Source organism: Rattus rattus, chromosome 12 (assembly GCF_011064425.1).
Source record: "Rattus rattus isolate New Zealand chromosome 12, Rrattus_CSIRO_v1, whole genome shotgun sequence".
Classification (NCBI taxonomy): domain Eukaryota; kingdom Metazoa; phylum Chordata; class Mammalia; order Rodentia; family Muridae; genus Rattus; species Rattus rattus.
In genome coordinates this window covers 65,064,463-65,081,868 of record NC_046165.1, presented here as the reverse complement: position 1 = coordinate 65,081,868, position 17,406 = coordinate 65,064,463, and the positions used below count along the sequence as shown (strand labels likewise).

Sequence of the window (17,406 nt, the reverse complement as noted above, 5' to 3'; positions counted from 1 at the left end):
TGAGATCAGGTGACAATACTTAATCTTAGAGGAAATGCACAGTATTACATTTCCCTGCATGGTGAAATCCCTGTTTTGAGTATGTAGTGTTAGGGAAACTAGAGAACTTGCAGCTGAGGCTACCTGAATAAACAATGACTGAAGATAATGAATCTGCAGGAAGAGTAGGTGGTGTCTGACGACAATTTTGAAAGATGAGAGGAGACCGATGAATATTATGGGAAATGTTAGGAAAATGAAACAGAGCCAGAGTCATTACATTGGTAAAAAAACAAACAGACAAACAAACAAACAAACAGATTTTACTCAGGGACAAGTACAATAGGGAAAGAGACCTTAGAGTATAAAATAGGGCTCAATTACTATATTGCAACCATTTCTAAGTAAAATCTGTTTTTAATCTCTTCCTCCTTGTTTTTCAAGAAAGGAGAAGGTGATTCCGAACATTTGAGATCAAGGCAAAAGAATAAACAAGTCCAGAGAGGCCTACAGCAATTTAAGGAAGAAAAAATGTAATCTACCGAAAGTACTCAGGAGAAACAAGAATTCTCTATAGGGGGAAAGCCACGTTGTAGTTGGGGAAAATAAAGGCTGACGGTAGGGTTTTTGTAGGACCAAATCTGTTTAGTGGTAAACAGAAAACAAAGGATTTTGCATTTACCACTAGGGAAAAGGTGAGTCTGAACAAGGTTGCTTGGATGCTGGGTGCCAGGAAGTATAGACTTTGGTCTCTAGTGCCAAGTGGGAGAGCCTAGGGCAGTAGGGGAGCCTACAACTCATTAAGTGTTCTTCTGATAAACTCATGAAGCACAAAGCAGTCGCTCCCTTCCGGCCCTCCGTTTACTCGCAGAGCACAAGAACAGCTCTGGGGCAGACAGTCAGCCTTCAGGATCCTTGTCTGGATCGGCTTAACGCAGGTGTCCAGGCCTTCCTCAGACCGTGCAGGGAGACACGTGTGCTGACCAACAGCGGCCTGGAGTGGGCGGGGTGGGAGGAAGGCCACGCTCCGCTACCATCCCGGGACGCCTTCGCCTTCCCGCGCTCTCCGGAGACCCACGCGACCCGGCGCTGCATCGGCGGCCCGGCCTACAACAAAACCGGAGCAGGAGCCTGAGGAGACGGAGGGCGCGCGCAGCTCCGGTGCCACGTGACGCGACCCGCCCACGTGACCGGTGGCCCTGGCGCTAGCGCTGGCACCGGGGCTGTGGGGGAGGAGCCGGTTACGGCGGCGGCGCTGAGGGCTCAGGGCCTGGCCCGGAGGCCTGACAGGTAGAGCGCTGCTGGGCGGAGGAGCGGCGAGCCGGGGAGCCGGGCGGGGCCTTGCTCAGCGGCTGCGAAGTCCGCGCCCTCCCGAGGGCCGTGCGCACCAGGCGCGTTCGCGATCCTTCGGCGTCGCGCACTCTGCACCCCCGGCGTTCTGTCCTGCGGGAACTTCACCCAGGTGTGCGGCGGCGAGCTGAGTAAATGGCGTTGCCCGCGGCCTGCCTCTGAGGAAACTCGCTGCCGGTCCCACTGGAGAGGAACACCGAGCACGCAGGTTAGCGGTGGGCAGCTGACGGCTGCAGAGCGTAGAAGCGGAGGGTTGCAGTTTGAAAAGACAAGAAATGTTGCTTTTAAAAACATTCGTAGTCCCCCTTGCCTTTGCCCTGTTTCTACGAGGATTGAAGCTCGTGGTGGGCAAAAATCGGAGTTTCTGGGACTGGCGTGCTCTGTAGCGGGGGTAGCATCAAAAGCAAGAAATGCCGGCCGGCAGGAGAGGATGCTTGGACCCTGACGGGAGTTTAGAGTCGTTTAAATTCTGGCTTCAGTTAAAATCACAACAGTATGTAGGTTCTCTTCATATGGGGCCTGGGTTTATTCCATTGTGTGAGCAGCAGTGACTTTGCTAGTACTTCTGGGCGGGCTTTTTTTTTTTTTTTTTCCTTTCTTTCCCCCTCTTTGTGCCTATCGAAGAGGAAGTGATGTGTTCATCTTTGAAGTGTTTCTTGTGTGATTTTTTAAGTCTTATGATTTGTAGCTTAAAACTTGTTTTCTAAGGTTTTAAATGGAGGACCTGTGTGTTCCAGGAGCTGAGAAGTCTGGGATCTTTATCTGAGAATCGTGCAATTGAATGGCTCTTTCTGTGTCTTGGTACTTAAAAAGAAGCATAAGAAACAGAGGTTGGGCCTTTTATGAATCTAGAGGCCAGACAAGACATTGAGATACACTTTCTTTCTTAATAAGATCTATAGCTAAAATTTTAAAACATTTTATTATCTTGCATGTTTCCTTGCATGAAAACTGCTGGACTACATTAAACTAGAATAGATTTCCTAACATATCAGTTAATAATTATCTACTATGTATTTGGCTCACAATGTGGACTCAGAATTTAAAGTTTTCCAACATATCTAGGCCACAATATACAGTTTATAAGAAGTCTACAGAGTGAGTTCCTGGACAGTCAGAACTATACAGAGGAGCCCTGTCTTGATAACAAACAAAACATTTACAGGCAAATAATGAAGAAAACTTTAGAAAATATAAATAAATATTAAGAAAGAATGTATACGATCTGTAATTTTATTATCTAGAGAAAACATTTTGTATTTTAGGGTGTGAGTTCTATTTACTTTGGAAATTTGAGAAGCTCCAGCGTTCACATAGTAAAATTTCAGATTGTAAGAGAAAGCCACTAACAAGAGTTTGGGCATTGAAACTACCAAAGTCTACCTGATTCTAGAGTTTAGATAGTGAATAGCAGTTCAAGTAACTGTCTACTTTTGTATTTTGGTGGTAGTACATACACTTTATCATACTCATGTACTGGAGTTCATTCTGGAAGGTCTTTTCTGAATCCTCTGAAGGTGTTAGGAAAGTCTTTGCAAACATGAACATTTCAAGTGTCCAGCTGTTAACTGGAATAACTTTCTCATACATGAGAAAAAAATAAATTGTGGGGACAGAGTCCCAAGATTGAGACCTGAGCACAAACTAGACATGTCAATATGTCTAGTAGCATGCTTTGATGACAAGCCTTTAAATCTTATAATCACAAAGAAATATACAGTGAAGATTGTGTAACTGGCTAAATACATAACTAACTTTCTTCCGTGTCTTTGGTTATTTCTGATGTGATTATGTTACTGGTTTTAATTTAACACTTTGTGATGTTATCTAAATGATGAATGTGCTATGTTCTCCCCCAGGTAGTTTGTCCTTTGAAGTTAGCATCATGCTTATAGTTTTCAGGACATGTTAGATTTTCCTTAAGCACCTATGGGAGAAGGAATCTTAAGCAAACTGTCATTTCTTATGTGTTTATCATGTCAGAAATGGACAAACAAACGTTAGCTTTCCTAGGAATCCTCTGAGCAGCTTCCTGTTTACTTCAGACCACAGCTTAAAAAACAACAGAAAGACCTCTTTCCTGGAGGAGGGAATTCTGAGATCAGCATGTCCCTCCAGACTGTAGAATCTAGACCACGGTGTTCAACTTCTGGGCTCTGTCTTGCCGTTTTTTGTCTTGTTTGTTTCTTTGTTTTTAGGACAAGATCTCACTATGTAGCCTTGGCTGCCCTAGAACTGGCTATGTAGACCAGTTTAGCCTTGAACTCATACAGATCCTCTTGCCTAAAAGTATCCTTGGTCATAGTCCACATCACGGGATATGTTCTCTCCTGCTAATCCTATAGCCACTCGGTGGTTTGTTTCCCAACCAGAGCACATGATTTCAGTATCATCTTTTAACATAATAATGAACTGTCAGAGTCTCTGTCCTAAAATTGCCAGAAACTTCTGGACAGTGAAATAAAAGCGGCCTCTTGGGTGACAGGGCTGAAGAAATGCTTTCAGGGGCCATTACTGTAGGTCGTATTTCAAGTCAAATAATTTCTGTCTCTTGGGAAAGGACAGCTCTAGGACCTTCCACTCTCATCTTAAACAATGAATTTGATACATCAAGGTTGGGAAATTCTAGGACAGTAGTCAGGCTGTCTATAAATGAAGCTGGAAGACTGACCTCTATACAGGTGGCCTTAGTTAGCCAAGTCTGATGAAGAGAGAATTCGGTGCTTGTCCCAGTTCAGAGCTTACTATCCCTTTTCCTTTTCCAGTTCTGTAAGTTGTGGTAGCAGTTGGGACAGTGATAGAATTAGTGACTCAGCAAATGCTTGAAACTGTATTGTATTTGTAGCCCTTCCAGCACTGAATGAGTGAAGAAGCTGTGAAGGGTGTTCCGAGTCTAAAAGATCTGAAGCTGAGCTGTCTTAGAGACTAGTCTGGACCTGAAAACTGTAATGCCAGGCTAATTGGGAGAGTGAGCAGCATCTCAGCATCCAGAAGCCCACCAGAGTGGGTATGGGAGGAGTTGCCACAGGTAGCAATTGGCTCCATGGTGAGCCAGAGGATTTCTTGATCTACTGTTGCAACATAATGGATGGTAGTTGCAAAGTTGTACTCTAAAACATTTGCCCCAAACCCTAGAACCCCTTTATTTGAAAGTTTTCCTAGAATACAGATACAGTGAACTACAAAATAGAACAGATGACTACGAATGGGTTCTTAGAGCTGGACAGGGTAGCACATTCCCATCATCCTGGTGTGGAGAAGGCTGATATGAAAGGAAGAAAGTTAAGGGTTCTGGAAAGAATAAGGTGGTTTTTATTAAGGAAATGTTTATACTTTATTATTACTAGAACCCTGAGCATTTGAGCACTAGAATTCCACATGACAGCTTTTCTGTGATAAATAATTTTCATATAATTGTCATTTTGCAGACAGCACATGGTTGTGTCACATGGCCTGTGGAGTTGCATGCTGTCTCCCATCATTTGTGTAGCCCAGTATGGTTTTTGCGTTTAAGGTTTCCACCTGGTATCAGACCCCTATCAGGCCATGACCTTCAGAGGGCCGAGGCCATGACTATATTGCTCTTTACAGTGTTCCTGGCATCATTGGTATCTATGGCAATTGCAGAGGAATTAAGTTAGCTACACTATGAATTTGGTTCACATTATTATTTGGCTTTGCGTGTGTGTATGTGGGAAGTGTCTTAGAATTATCAATAGCTCCTTCAAAAAGAGCTGAGCTGTGAGGCAGCTCCGCTTCTTAAACCAAGGACTAAAATCAAATCCCATCCAGTTTATAAAAGACATGGCTGTAGGGATCTTCAAGGTATATATAAGTGGCTAGTTAAACACAATCTGAAGTTTAGAAGTCCTGTGTGTATCTGACACAGTAGCGTCTAGTAGCATAAGTGTGGTTGTAGCACAGAGGCTGGGGATATTCAGCCTCTGGAGCCCTGGCCCTCACCACCTAGCTGTTTCATGCTAGAGCATGCTGCAGACTCCTTCCCGCTCCCCAGACCGCAGCAGACTGCTTAGAACGTTGGTGCTGTCCAGCTTTGAAGAGTTGCTTTCTGTATTTTCTTTTCCTTTCAGGTCAGCAGAAGAGCTGTTCAGAGGGAGAAAATACTGTGGGTGACATCATTCCCTGTGTTCCAAATACATTCTGGTTAGTCTGGGCGGGGAGCCCTGAGATCTATTAAAGACATAGACTTATAGGTCAGCTGTAAATTCTTAATATTTTATAATATCAAGACTATTATTTCATCAAAACAAACTTTCTTGTACTATTGACCTCCATTTCCTGACTTTTTAAACTCTGTAAACACATTCAAGAATGGTTTTTGCCAAGTCAACAAAATACAAATTTCTGCATCTCATCTTAACCTTGGTTCCTGGGGGAAAGTAAAAGAAACAGGCTTCTAAGAGGCCTCAGAAGAGTCACTGCTCCTTCAGCCATCAGTTCTACATTTGGAAGGTCTGCATGTGTATTCTCTGAATGTACCTTTGAGAGTATACAGTAATCTTTCCACCATATGCCACAGGCTCTCTGAGAAATAGCACCGTAGCTGGGAAAAGCCATGCTGGAGAGTGGGTTATTGATCTGCAGTGCTAATGGGCAGAGAGGATGCAAGGCCTTAGAATACAGATAAGTGAACAGTCTTAGTGGCTGAAAGATGTTCTGACTTCTGCCTCTGCCAGACACTTTTTTTTTTTTTTTTTTTTTTTTTTTTTTTTTTATTAACTTGAATATTTCTTATATACATTTGAGTATTATTCCCTTTCGGTTTCGGCAAACATACCCCCCTCCCTTCCTTATGGGTGTTCCCTCCCGACCCTCCCCCATTGCCGCCCCCAGCAACAGTCTAGTTCACTGGGTGTTCAGTATTAGCAGGACCCAGGGCTTCCCCTTCCACTGGTGCTCTTACTAGGATATTCATTGCTACCTATGAGGTCAGAGTCCAGGGTCAGTCCATGTATAGTCTTTAGGTAGTGGCTTAGTCCCTGGAAGCTCTGGTGGCTTGGCATTGTTGTACATATAGGGTCTCGAGCCCCTTCAAGCTCTTCCAGTTCTTTCTCTGATTCCTTCAACGGGGGTCCTATTCTCAGTTCAGAGGTTTGCTGCTGACATTCGCCTCTGTATTTGCTGTATTCTGGCTGTGTCTCTCAGGAGCGATCTACACTTCTGCACTTCTTTGCTTCATCCATCTTGTCTAATTGGGTGGCTGTATATATATGGGCCACATGTGGGGCAGGCTCTGAATGGATGTTCCTTCAGTCTCTGTTTTAATCTTTGCCTCTCTCTTCCCTGCCAAGGGTATTCTTGTTCCCCTTTTAAAGAAGGAGTGAAGCATTCACATTTTGATCCTCCGTCTTGAGTTTCATTTGTTCTAGACATCTAGGGTAATTCAGGCATTTGGGCTAATAGCCACTTATCAATGAGTGCATACCATGTATGTCTTTCTGTGATTGGGTTAGCTCACTCAGGATGATATTTTCCAGTTCCAACCATTTGCCTACAAATTTCATAAACTCGTTGTTTTTGATAGCTGAGTAATATTCCATTGTGTAGATATACCACATTTTCTGTATCCATTCCTCTGTTGAAGGGCATCTGGGTTCTTTCCAGCTTCTGGCTATTATAAATAAGGCTGCGATGAACATAGTGGAGCACGTGTCTTTTTTATATGTTGGGGCATCTTTTGGGTATATGCCCAAGAGAGGGATAGCTGGATCCTCAGGCAGTTTAATGTCCAATTTTCTGAGGAACCTCCAGACTGATTTCCAGAATGGTTGTACCAGTCTGCAATCCCACCAACAATGGAGGAGTGTTCCTCTTTCTCCACATCCTCGCCAGCATTTGCTGTCACCTGAGTTTTTGATCTTAGCCATTCTCACTGGTGTGAGGTGAAATCTCAGGGTTGTTTTGATTTGCATTTCCTGATGACTAAAGATGTTGAACATTTCTTTAGGTGTTTCTCAGCCATTCGGCATTCCTCAGCTGTGAATTCTTTGTTTAGCTCTGAACCCCATTTTTTAATAGGGTTATTTGTCTCCCTGCGGTCTAACTTTTTGAGTTCTTTGTATATTTTGGATATAAGGCCTCTATCTGTTGTAGGATTGGTAAAGATCTTTTCCCAATCTGTTGGTTGCCGTTTTGTCCTAACCACAGTGTCCTTTGCCTTACAGAAGCTTTGCAGTTTTATGAGATCCCATTTGTCGATTCTTGATCTTAGAGCATACGCCATTGGTGTTTTGTTCAGGAAATTTTTTCCAGTGCCCATGTGTTCCAGATGCTTCCCTAGTTTTTCTTCTATTAGTTTGAGTGTGTCTGGTTTGATGTGGAGGTCCTTGATCCACTTGGACTTAAGCTTTGTACAGGGTGATAAGCATGGATCGATCTGCATTCTTATACATGTTGACCTCCAGTTGAACCAGCACCATTTGCTGAAAATGCTATCTTTTTTCCATTGGATGGATTTGGCTCCTTTGTCAAAAATCAAGTGACCATAGGTGTGTGGGTTCATTTCTGGGTCTTCAATTCTGTTCCATTGGTCTATCTGTCTGTCTCTGTACCAATACCATGCAGTTTTTATCACTATTGCTCTGTAATACTGCTTGAGTTCAGGGATAGTGATTCCCCTGAAGTCCTTTTTATTGTTGAGGATAGTTTAGCTATCCTGGGTTTTTGTTATTCAGATGAATTTGCAAATTGTTGTGTCTAACTCTTTGAAGAATTGGATTGGTATTTTGATGGGGATTGCATTGAATCTGTAGATCGCTTTTGGTAAAATGGCCATTTTTACTATATTAATCCTGCCAATCCATGAGCATGGGAGATCTTTCCACCTTCTGAGGTCTTCTTCAATTTCTTTCTTCAGTGTCTTGAAGTTCTTATTGTACAGATCTTTTACTTGCTTGGTTAAAAGTCACACCGAGGTATTTTATATTATTTGGGTCTATTATGAAGGGTGTCGTTTCCCTAATTTCTTTCTCGGCTTGTTTCTCTTTTGTGTAGAGGAAGGCTACTGATTTATTTGAGTTAATTTTATACCCAGCCACTTTGCTGAAGTTGTTTATCAGCTTTAGTAGTTCTCTGGTGGAACTTTTGGGATCACTTAAATATACTATCATATCATCTGCAAATAGTGATATTTTGACTTCTTCTTTTCCGATCTGTATCCCTTGATCTCCTTTTGTTGTCTGATTGCTCTGGCTAGAACTTCAAGAACTATATTGAATAAGTAGGGGAGAGTGGGCAGCCTTGTCTAGTCCCTGATTTTAGTGGGATTGCTTCAAGTTTCTCTCCATTTAGTTTAATGTTAGCAACTGGTTTGCTGTATATGGCTTTTATTATGTTTAGGTATGGGCCTTGTATTCCTATTCTTTCCAGGACTTTTATCATGAAGGGGTGTTGAATTTTGTCAAATGCTTTCTCAGCATCTAATGAAATGATCATGTGGTTTTGTTCTTTCAGTTTGTTTATATAATGGATCACGTTGATGGTTTTCCGTATATTAAACCATCCCTGCATGCCTGGGATGAAGCCTACTTGATCATGGTGGATGATTGTTTTGATGTGCTCTTGGATTCGGTTTGCCAGAATTTTGTTGAGTATTTTTTGCGTCAATGTTCATAAGGGAAATTGGTCTGAAGTTCTCTTTCTTTGTTGGGTCTTTGTGTGGTTTAGGTATAAGAGTAATTGTGGCTTCATAGAAGGAATTCGGTAGTGCTCCATCTGTTTCAATTTTGTGGAATAGTTTGGATAATATTGGTATGAGGTCTTCTATGAAGGTCTGATAGAATTCTGCACTAAACCCGTCTGGACCTGGGCTCTTTTTGGTTGGGAGGCCTTTAATGACTGCTTCTATTTCCTTATGAGTTATGGGGTTGTTTAACTGTTTTATCTGTTCCTGATTTAACTTCGGTACCTGGTATCTGTCTAGGAAATTGTCCATTTGCTGTAGATTTTCAAGTTTTGTTGAATATAGGCTTTTATAGTAAGATCTGATGATTTTTTGAATTTCCTCTGAATCTGTAGTTATGTCTCCCTTTTCATTTCTGATTTTGTTAATTTGGACACACTCTCTGTGTCCTCTCGTTAGTCTGGCTAGGGGTTTATCTATCTTGTTGATTTTCTCAAAGAACCAACTTTTGGTTCTGTTGATTCTTTCTATGGTCCTTTTTGTTTCTACTTGGTTGATTTCAGCTCTGAGTTTGATTATTTCCTGCCTTCTACTCTTCCTGGGTGTATTTGCTTCTTTTTGTTCTAGAGCTTTTAGGTGTGCTGTCAAGCTGCTGACATATGCTCTTTCCTGTTTCTTTCTGCAGGCACTCAGCGCTATGAGTTTTCCTCTTAGCACAGCTTTCATTGTGTCCCATAAGTTTGGGTATGTTGTACCTTCATTTTCATTAAATTCTAAAAAGTTTTTTAATTTCTTTCTTTATTTCTTCCTTGACCAGGTTATCATTGAGTAGAGCATTGTTCAGTTTCACGTATATGTGGGCATTCTTCCCTTATTGTTATTGAAGACCAGCTTTAGGCCGTGGTGGTCCGATAGCACGCATGGGATTATTTCTATCTTTCTGTACCTGTTGAGGCCCGTTTTTGACCAATTATATGGTCAATTTTGGAGAAAGTACCATGAGGAGCTGAGAAGAAGGTATATCCTTTTGCTTTAGGGTAGAAACGTTCTATAAATATCCGTTAAGTCCATTTGGCTCATGACTTCTCTTAGTCTGTCACGTCTCTGTTTAATTTCTGTTTCCATGATCTGTCCATTGATGAGAGTGGGGTGTTGAAATCTCCTACTATTATTGTGTGAGGTGCAATGTGTGTTTTGAGCTTTAGTAAGGTTTCTTTTACGTATGTAGGTGCCCTTGTATTTGGGGCATAGATATTTAGGATTGAGAGTTCATCTTGGTGGATTTTTCCTTTGATGAATATAAAGTGTCCTTCCTTATCTTTTTTGATGACTTTTAGTTGGAAATTGATTTTATTTGATATTAGAATGGCTACTCCAGCTTGTTTCTTCTGACCATTTGCTTGGAAAGTTGTTTCCCAGCCTTTCACTCTGAGGTAGTGTCTGTCTTTGTCTCTGAGGTGTGTTTCCTGTAGGCAGCAGAATGCAGGGTCCTCAATTCTTAGTATCCAGTTTGTTAATCTATGTCTTTTTTATTGGGGAGTTGAGGCCATTGATGTTGAGAGATATTAAGGAATAGTGATTATTGCTTCCTGTTATATTCATATTTGGATGTGAGGTTGTGTTTGTGTGCTTTTCTTCTCTTTGTTTTGTTTCAAGACGATTAGATTCTTGCCTCTTCTTGGGTATAGCTTGCCTCCTTATGTTGGGCTTTACCATTTATTCTCCTTTGTAGTGCTGGATTTGTAGAAAGATATTGTGTAAATTTGGTTTTGTCATGGAATATCTTGGTTTCTCCATCTATGTTAATTGAGAGTTTTGCAGGATACAGTAGCCTGGGCTGGCATTTGTGTTCTCTTAGGGTCTGTATGACATCAGTCCAGGATCTTCTGGCCTTCATAGTTTCTGGCGAGAAGTCAGGTGTGATTCTGATAGGTCTGCCTTTATATGTTACTTGACCTTTTTCTCTTACTGCTTTTAATATTCTTTCTTTATTTTGAGCGTTTAGTGTTTTGACTATTATGTGACGGGAGGTGTTTCTTTTCTGGTCCAATCTATTTGGAGTTCTGTAGGCTTCTTGTATGCTTATGGGTATCTCTTTTTTTAGGTTAGGGAAGTTTTCTTCTATGATTTTGTTGAAGATATTTACTGGTCCTTTGAGCCGGGGAGTCTTCACTCTCTTCTATACCTATTATCCTTAGGTTTGATCTTCTCATTGAGTCCTGGATTTCCTGTATGTTTTGGACCAGTAGCTTTTTCGCTTTACATTATCTTTGACAGTTGAGTCAATGATTTCTATGGAATCTTCTGCTCCTGAGATTCTCTCTTCCATCTCTTGTATTCTGTTGGTGAAGCTTGTATCTACAGCTCCTTGTCTCTTCTTTTGGTTTTCTATATCAGGGTTATTTCCATGTGTTCTTTCTTGATTGCTTCTATTTCCATTTTTAATTCCTTCAACTGTTTGTTTGTGTTTTCCTGGAATTCTTTCAGGGATTTCTGCGATTCCTCTCTGTAGGCTTCTACTTGTTCTCTAAGGGAGTTCTTCACGTCTTTCTTGAAGTCCTCCAGCATCATGATCAAATCTGATTTTGAAACTAGATCTTGCTTTTCTGGTGTGTTTGGATATTCCATGTTTGTTTTGGTGGGAGAATTGGGCTCCGATGATGCCATGTAGTCTTGGTTTCTGTTGCTTGTGTTCCTGCGCTTGCCTCTCGCCATCAGATTATCTCTAGTGTTACTTTGTTCTGCTAATTCTGACAGTGGCTAGACTGTCCTATAAGCCTGTGTGTCAGGAGTGCTGTAGACCTGTTTTACTGTTTTCTTTCAGCCAGTTATGGGGACAGAGTGTTCTGCTTTCGTGTGTGTAGTTTTGTCCCTCTACAGGTCTTCAGCTGTTCCTGTGGGCCTGTGTCTTGAGTTCACCAGGCAGGTCACTTGCAGCAGAAAAGTTGGTCTTACCTGTGGTCCCGAGGTTCGAGTTTGCTCGCGGGGTGCTGCCCACGGGCTCTCCATGAGTGGCAGCAACCGGGAAGATCTCGCCCGCCTCTTCCGGGGAGCCTCCGTGCACCAGGGTTCCAGATGGCCTCGGTGTTTTCCTCTGGAATCAGCAATGTGTGTAGAGAGCAGTCTCTTCTGGTTTCGCAGGCGTGTCTGCCTCTCTGAAGGTTTAGCTCTCCTTCCCAGGGGATTTGGGTGCAGAGAACTGTTTATCCGGTCTGATTCCTTCAGGTTCCGGCGGTGTCTCAGGCAGGGCTCCTGCCTCACCTGGGCCCTCTCCCATGGGAGCCCAGAGGCCTTATACAGTTTCCTCTTGGGCCAGGGATGTGGGCAGGGGTGGGCAGTGTTGGTGGTCTCTTCTGCTCTGCAGCCTCAGGAGTGCCCACCTGACCAGGCGGTAAGGTATCTCTCCCACGGGTTCTGGGAGCAGAGAGCTGCTGCGGGCGGGATCCACGGTGTGGGACTTCCGTAAACACAGGACGTGCCTGGTCCTAGAGGGATTCTGCCTCTGTTGTCCCGATTCCACCCGGCAAGTCACTTGCAGCAGATAAGTTAGTCTTACCTTTGGTCCCGAGGCTCGAGTTCGCTCGCGGGGTTCTGCCCACGGGCTCTCGGTGGCAGCGACCAGGAAGATCTCTGCCAGACACTTCTATTCTTCCCATTGCTTATTATCTCCAGAAACCAAACACATAACAAAAACCCAATGATTTGGGCTGAATGTGTTAATTCTGTTGGTGAGAAAGCATTTCCTAGAGCAGAGTATGATCCTGTTGGTCAGTGAACCTGTTGCTGGGAGGTGGAAATAGGTGGATCCTGCAGGCTTGCTCCACACAGTGTAGAAAGTCAGTGAATTCCAAGTTCAGTGAGAGACAATCTCAGAAAATGAGACAGAGGAAGATACCTGAGCTTGACCCCTGGCCTCCACTCGCACATATATTTATATACTTACTTAATTGCCTACCTTAATAAGTAGGTTAATATATTTATAATTATATGATTACATACACAATAGCCCATGCTGATAGCAAATCTGTTGATACTCGTGTTTCCTGTTTGGACCAGCCTAACTAATACTGCTCTTTATATGATAAACAATGATATTGTTAGCCAGGCCTTCTTCCTGACTGATCATGTTAACACTGGCTTTCATGTACTCAAGAATCCCCCACAGCACCTTCTTACGTGTTGAATATGAATTACAGAGTTTTAGAGCTGGAACAGATTTTTGAGAAATCAAGGCTCAGAACAGATAAAAACATAGCACACTGACTAGCTAAAAGTAAATGTGGGCCTGAAGCACCGGACTCACTTAGGACGCTGTCCCTGCTGCTATGCCAAGATAGTACTGTGTCTTGTGTGTTGAAGGGCTGTGCCTGTAGAGCTGTCTAAGCAGGTTCTCACACCGACTCTCAAACTGTCAGCCTTCCAATAAATTGCCTTGTAAAGTAAAGCTTCACCTAATTTAGCCACATTCAAACTCAGCTCATAAAATTAACCCTCATTTACAAGGTGAGCTTGATCTTGAAGGAAATTGCCAAGCCCTGAGGGCAGAGTTACTTGTCAGAGTAATTGTACCATTGAAAGTTGTATGGTTTTTAATATCACTGTGTTTTAAATCAATCTCTAACTCTACTTAACATACCTGCTCTGTGTGTGTGTGTGTGTGTGTGTGTGTGTGTGTGTGTGTGTGTGTGTGTGTGTGCGCGCTCCTGCACGCCTTTCTGTGTCTGCCTGCCTGCCTGCCTGCCTGCCTGTCTGTCTGTCTGTCTCAGGTATCCATCCCAGGCTAGTCTCAAAATCATTGCATAGGCAAGGATGATTTTGAATTTGTGGTTCTGCCTCCATTTCTATAGTGTAGGTATTACAGGACTGAACTTAGGGCTTTGTACATGGTGAGAAAATACTGTATCAACTGAGCTACAGCCCTCAGCCCATTATGAATCTTACATTTAAATCTTTTTAAATTACATTTTTATTTATTTTGTGTGTTGCTTTATTGTATGTTGATGTGAATGTGCTATGGTGTGGACAGCATAGGACAGTTCTGAAAATTGGTTCTGTCCTTCTACCATTTGGGTCTTGTAAGTTAAGTTCAGGTTCTCAGGCTTGGCAAGAGATGACCAATTTTGACCAGTCGTTGGTCACTTTTGCTGGCCTGGATCGTATGTGAATGCTGTGTTAATAAATTTGAATGATAAAGGCTAATTCTGTATGGCTTGTGCTATGAAAAGAAAGACGCCTCTGAATTTTCTCGGAGCAGCAGCCTGCTTAGCACCATTTACATCATCCATGGCTTCTGCCCCATCTGCTCTGTAAGAGGTGCAGACCTGACATTCGGGACATTTCTTATTTCTACTTCCTCCTCCTCCCCCCTCACCTCTTTGTTGCTACCCTTTGAGCTACTCTGACCCTACTTACAAATGACGGGTAAACTGACTCTGCTCTACATTTATGGTGAGTTATAAAGGAATTTGAAATAGTTGTCAATGGTAAATAGTTATTGGACCTGAACCCCCAGCTATTTCATTTTTTGAAATCTATGTATAACATAGGACATTTCAGTATTTTCAGACATTTAAACAGTACTCTCAGTGTTCCAGAATAAAGCAGCAAATTACTTAAATGACCCTAGTAAGGGTCACTGTTACATTAGCGACATGGACTTCCTTAGAACTGGTGAAGGGCAGGAGCTCTCCTAGGGCTAAGCGGGAGCAGTTGCCATTAAAAAGAAATGATTAAAGCTTCCATTTGTGTTTTGTTCTTAAACATATTTGTGCTAGACATGTACACGCAGACGCAGATCTCGATCTCTCTCTCTCTCTCTCTCTCTCTCTCTCTCTCTCTCTCTCTCTGTGTGTGTCACATGCACGCGTGCGTGCGTGCTTGGACACACACACACACACACACACACACACACACAGAGGTATTTATTACCCCTGGAAGGGTACAAACTACTGATAATAGGGATTGCTTTCACTGTGGGGAAGACTTAACTTTCCAGTATTCTTTTGTACCATTTGAAATGGCTTTATTGTTTGTTTGTTTTTTCCCTATCCATATCCTTAAGAATGCTTAAGAATCACTATAGGTGTCTGGTTACAGTGACAGTTACCTCTAGTGATATTTTATGGTGTTCACACCTCATTGAATGTGTGAGATGATGTTAGGGCTAATAAGATCCTTGGTGCTGTTGGGAGCAGTCTCTGGGTGGTAGGAACTGAGGCATTGGCTGGTGTGCTGAAGCCCCATTACACTCTCATTGTGTGTGTGTGTGTGTGTGTGTGTGTGTGTGTGTGTGTGTGTGTAGGAACTGAGGCATTGGCTGGTGTGCTGAAGCCCCATTACACTCTCATAGTGTGTGTGTGTGTGTGTGTGTGTGTGTGTGTGTGTGTGTGTGTGTGTGTGTGTGTGTGGGAACTGAGGCATTGGCTGGTGTGCTGAAGCCCCATTACACTCTCATAGTGTGTGTGTGTGTGTGTGTGTGTGTGTGTGTGTGTGTGTGTGTGTGTGTGTGTGTGTGTAAGGCAGGGGTTAGTGCAGAAAGAACTGCCTTTCGTGGCTGATTTTAAAGAGCAAAGGGGAGTTAGTGGGAATGTCAGCACTGGGTCCTCACTACGAAAGCTAGTTCTATTCTGTTTCCAGACCTGAGAGTCAGAATGGAAATGCACTGGCATGATAGGGCTTTGTGTTTGAACAGACCCCGTGGAATCCCACCACTTCTTTTCAGCATTACAGAAATTGGAGCCCACCTAGTACTCCTTGCATACAACTCTATTGTTCAGAGTCTGTGTCTGTACGTATCTCCTTCCTGTAGGGCTCCATTTGAGCTCACGGAGCCTGGCCGAAAGTCCACAGTCATTCGCTCAGCACCCAGACTGGAATAGGCAGCCTTCTCTTTGTAAGTGTGAGTGATACTGTGTGTCTGTAGACACTTTCATTCACTTCCTCGTGCAGCTTCACCTACTTTCAGCATTCTGGGGAATAGCACATTTTGTCATGAAGCAGTGGCTCTGTGTGGTGGGGACCCTCTATAAGGAACAAGCTTTTCAGTGCCCTGGGTTTGGGCACAGTGAATGTGGAGGTGGAAATGATGCTTCTGATTTTTCTAATTTCCTCCCACCCCCAACCTGCAAATATGAACTGACAGATAAAATGAGGATTGCAATGTCTGCTTGTTTGAGACAGGATCTCTTATATAGCTCTAGCTGTCCTGATAGAGCAGGCTGGTCTCAAACTCACCTGCCTCTTACCTCCAGAATTCTGGTTTAGTGCTGTAATGTTTTTCTGAATCCCTGAGTGAAATATCCCTAGGAGAGGCTAGATCCGTATAGGTAGCAGCCTTTTCTGTTGGATACTAACATGTGCATGTTTATAACAGGTAAGTTGGCTAGTGTTTGTAACAGGTGAGTCTGCTAGTGTTTATAACAGGTGAGTCTGCTAGTGTTTGTAACAGGTGAGTCTGCTAGTGTTTGTAACAGGTGTAACCTGCTAGTGTTTGGTGAGGGGAACACCTGTGTCTAGTATGTTGCGCTCTCCTTTCAGGAAAAGGCCTGGTTTGAAGGTTACAAAAGGATTTGACACATTGGGGAAGTGAGTGATCCATTTCACTGATGGTAGGTAGATTTTTCTGGAATTATCTTTTGGTGGCATTATTAATAATTTAAAGACTCTTGTTAAATTTAGCCTAGTGAGTATTAATTTATTCTTGATTTGTTTTTCACTTGCAGCGGAGATGTCAGCTTATTTATAGGAGTCATCCAAAGCCACAGTCATGGTAGATGTAGGAAAGTGGCCAATCTTCACTCTGCTCTCGCCCCAGGAAACTGGATCTATCAGGAAAGCGTGTGTCTTTGGAATCTCGGCCAGCGAGGCGATCTATGTCACTGACAGTGATGAGGTAAGACTGGAAACAAGTTGAATTTGGGAGCCTTTTGGTGGGGTTGGACTTGAAACCTGATAGTTTGAAGGCTGAGAATAGGTTTGGGATGAAGAGAATCTGAAATTCAGGAAGAGCACCTTGATGTGTTTTCCAGTTTTGTATTTTAGTGCCTTCTGTTCTGTAGTGTAGACTAACATTGCAAAGTCTGAGTGTTATCGGCAGACACTGCAAATTTCTTACTATCTTTATTAGTCTCTTCTTGTCACCTGGGCTATCAAACTAGACGTGAGTATGTCTTATTTGCTGAGCAGGGGCAAGGAGCTGTGGTTTTGTCAGATGATGTAGGCAAAGGTATTTGTTTTCTAGGTCTTCGTGTTTGGACTGAACTATAGTAACTGTCTAGGAACTGGAGATAACCAGAGCACCCTGGTGCCCAAGAAACTAGAAGCTTTGTGTGGAAAAAGGATCAAAAGCCTTAGTTACGGGAGTGGTCCCCATGTCCTCCTCAGCACTGAAGGTAAAGACAGAAAACTGTAGCTTTTTGGTTTGTGGGTAATTGACA

The 17,406-nt window shown here is 42.9% G+C and overlaps 1 protein-coding gene across 3 annotated transcripts in view; it reads left to right on the top strand.

Annotated features, from left to right (window-relative positions):
- The first annotated feature begins 1,029 nt into the window (after window positions 1–1,029).
- Rcbtb1 (RCC1 and BTB domain containing protein 1) overlaps window positions 1,030–17,406 on the top strand; it is a 39,857-nt gene continuing 23,480 nt past the window's right edge. The window contains exons 1-5 of one of the 3 annotated variants that reach the window (XM_032917476.1): window positions 1,030–1,537; window positions 5,421–5,493; window positions 16,508–16,578; window positions 16,693–16,862; window positions 17,211–17,361. In XM_032917476.1, the coding sequence (XP_032773367.1) occupies window positions 16,737–16,862; window positions 17,211–17,361 (277 nt within the window). In that variant the 5' untranslated portion in view covers window positions 1,030–1,537; window positions 5,421–5,493; window positions 16,508–16,578; window positions 16,693–16,736. Of the gene's footprint in view, window positions 1,538–5,420; window positions 5,494–16,507; window positions 16,579–16,692; window positions 16,863–17,210; window positions 17,362–17,406 lie in introns of those variants that run through there. The other 2 variants (XM_032917477.1, XM_032917478.1) reach the window with 2 other exon arrangements.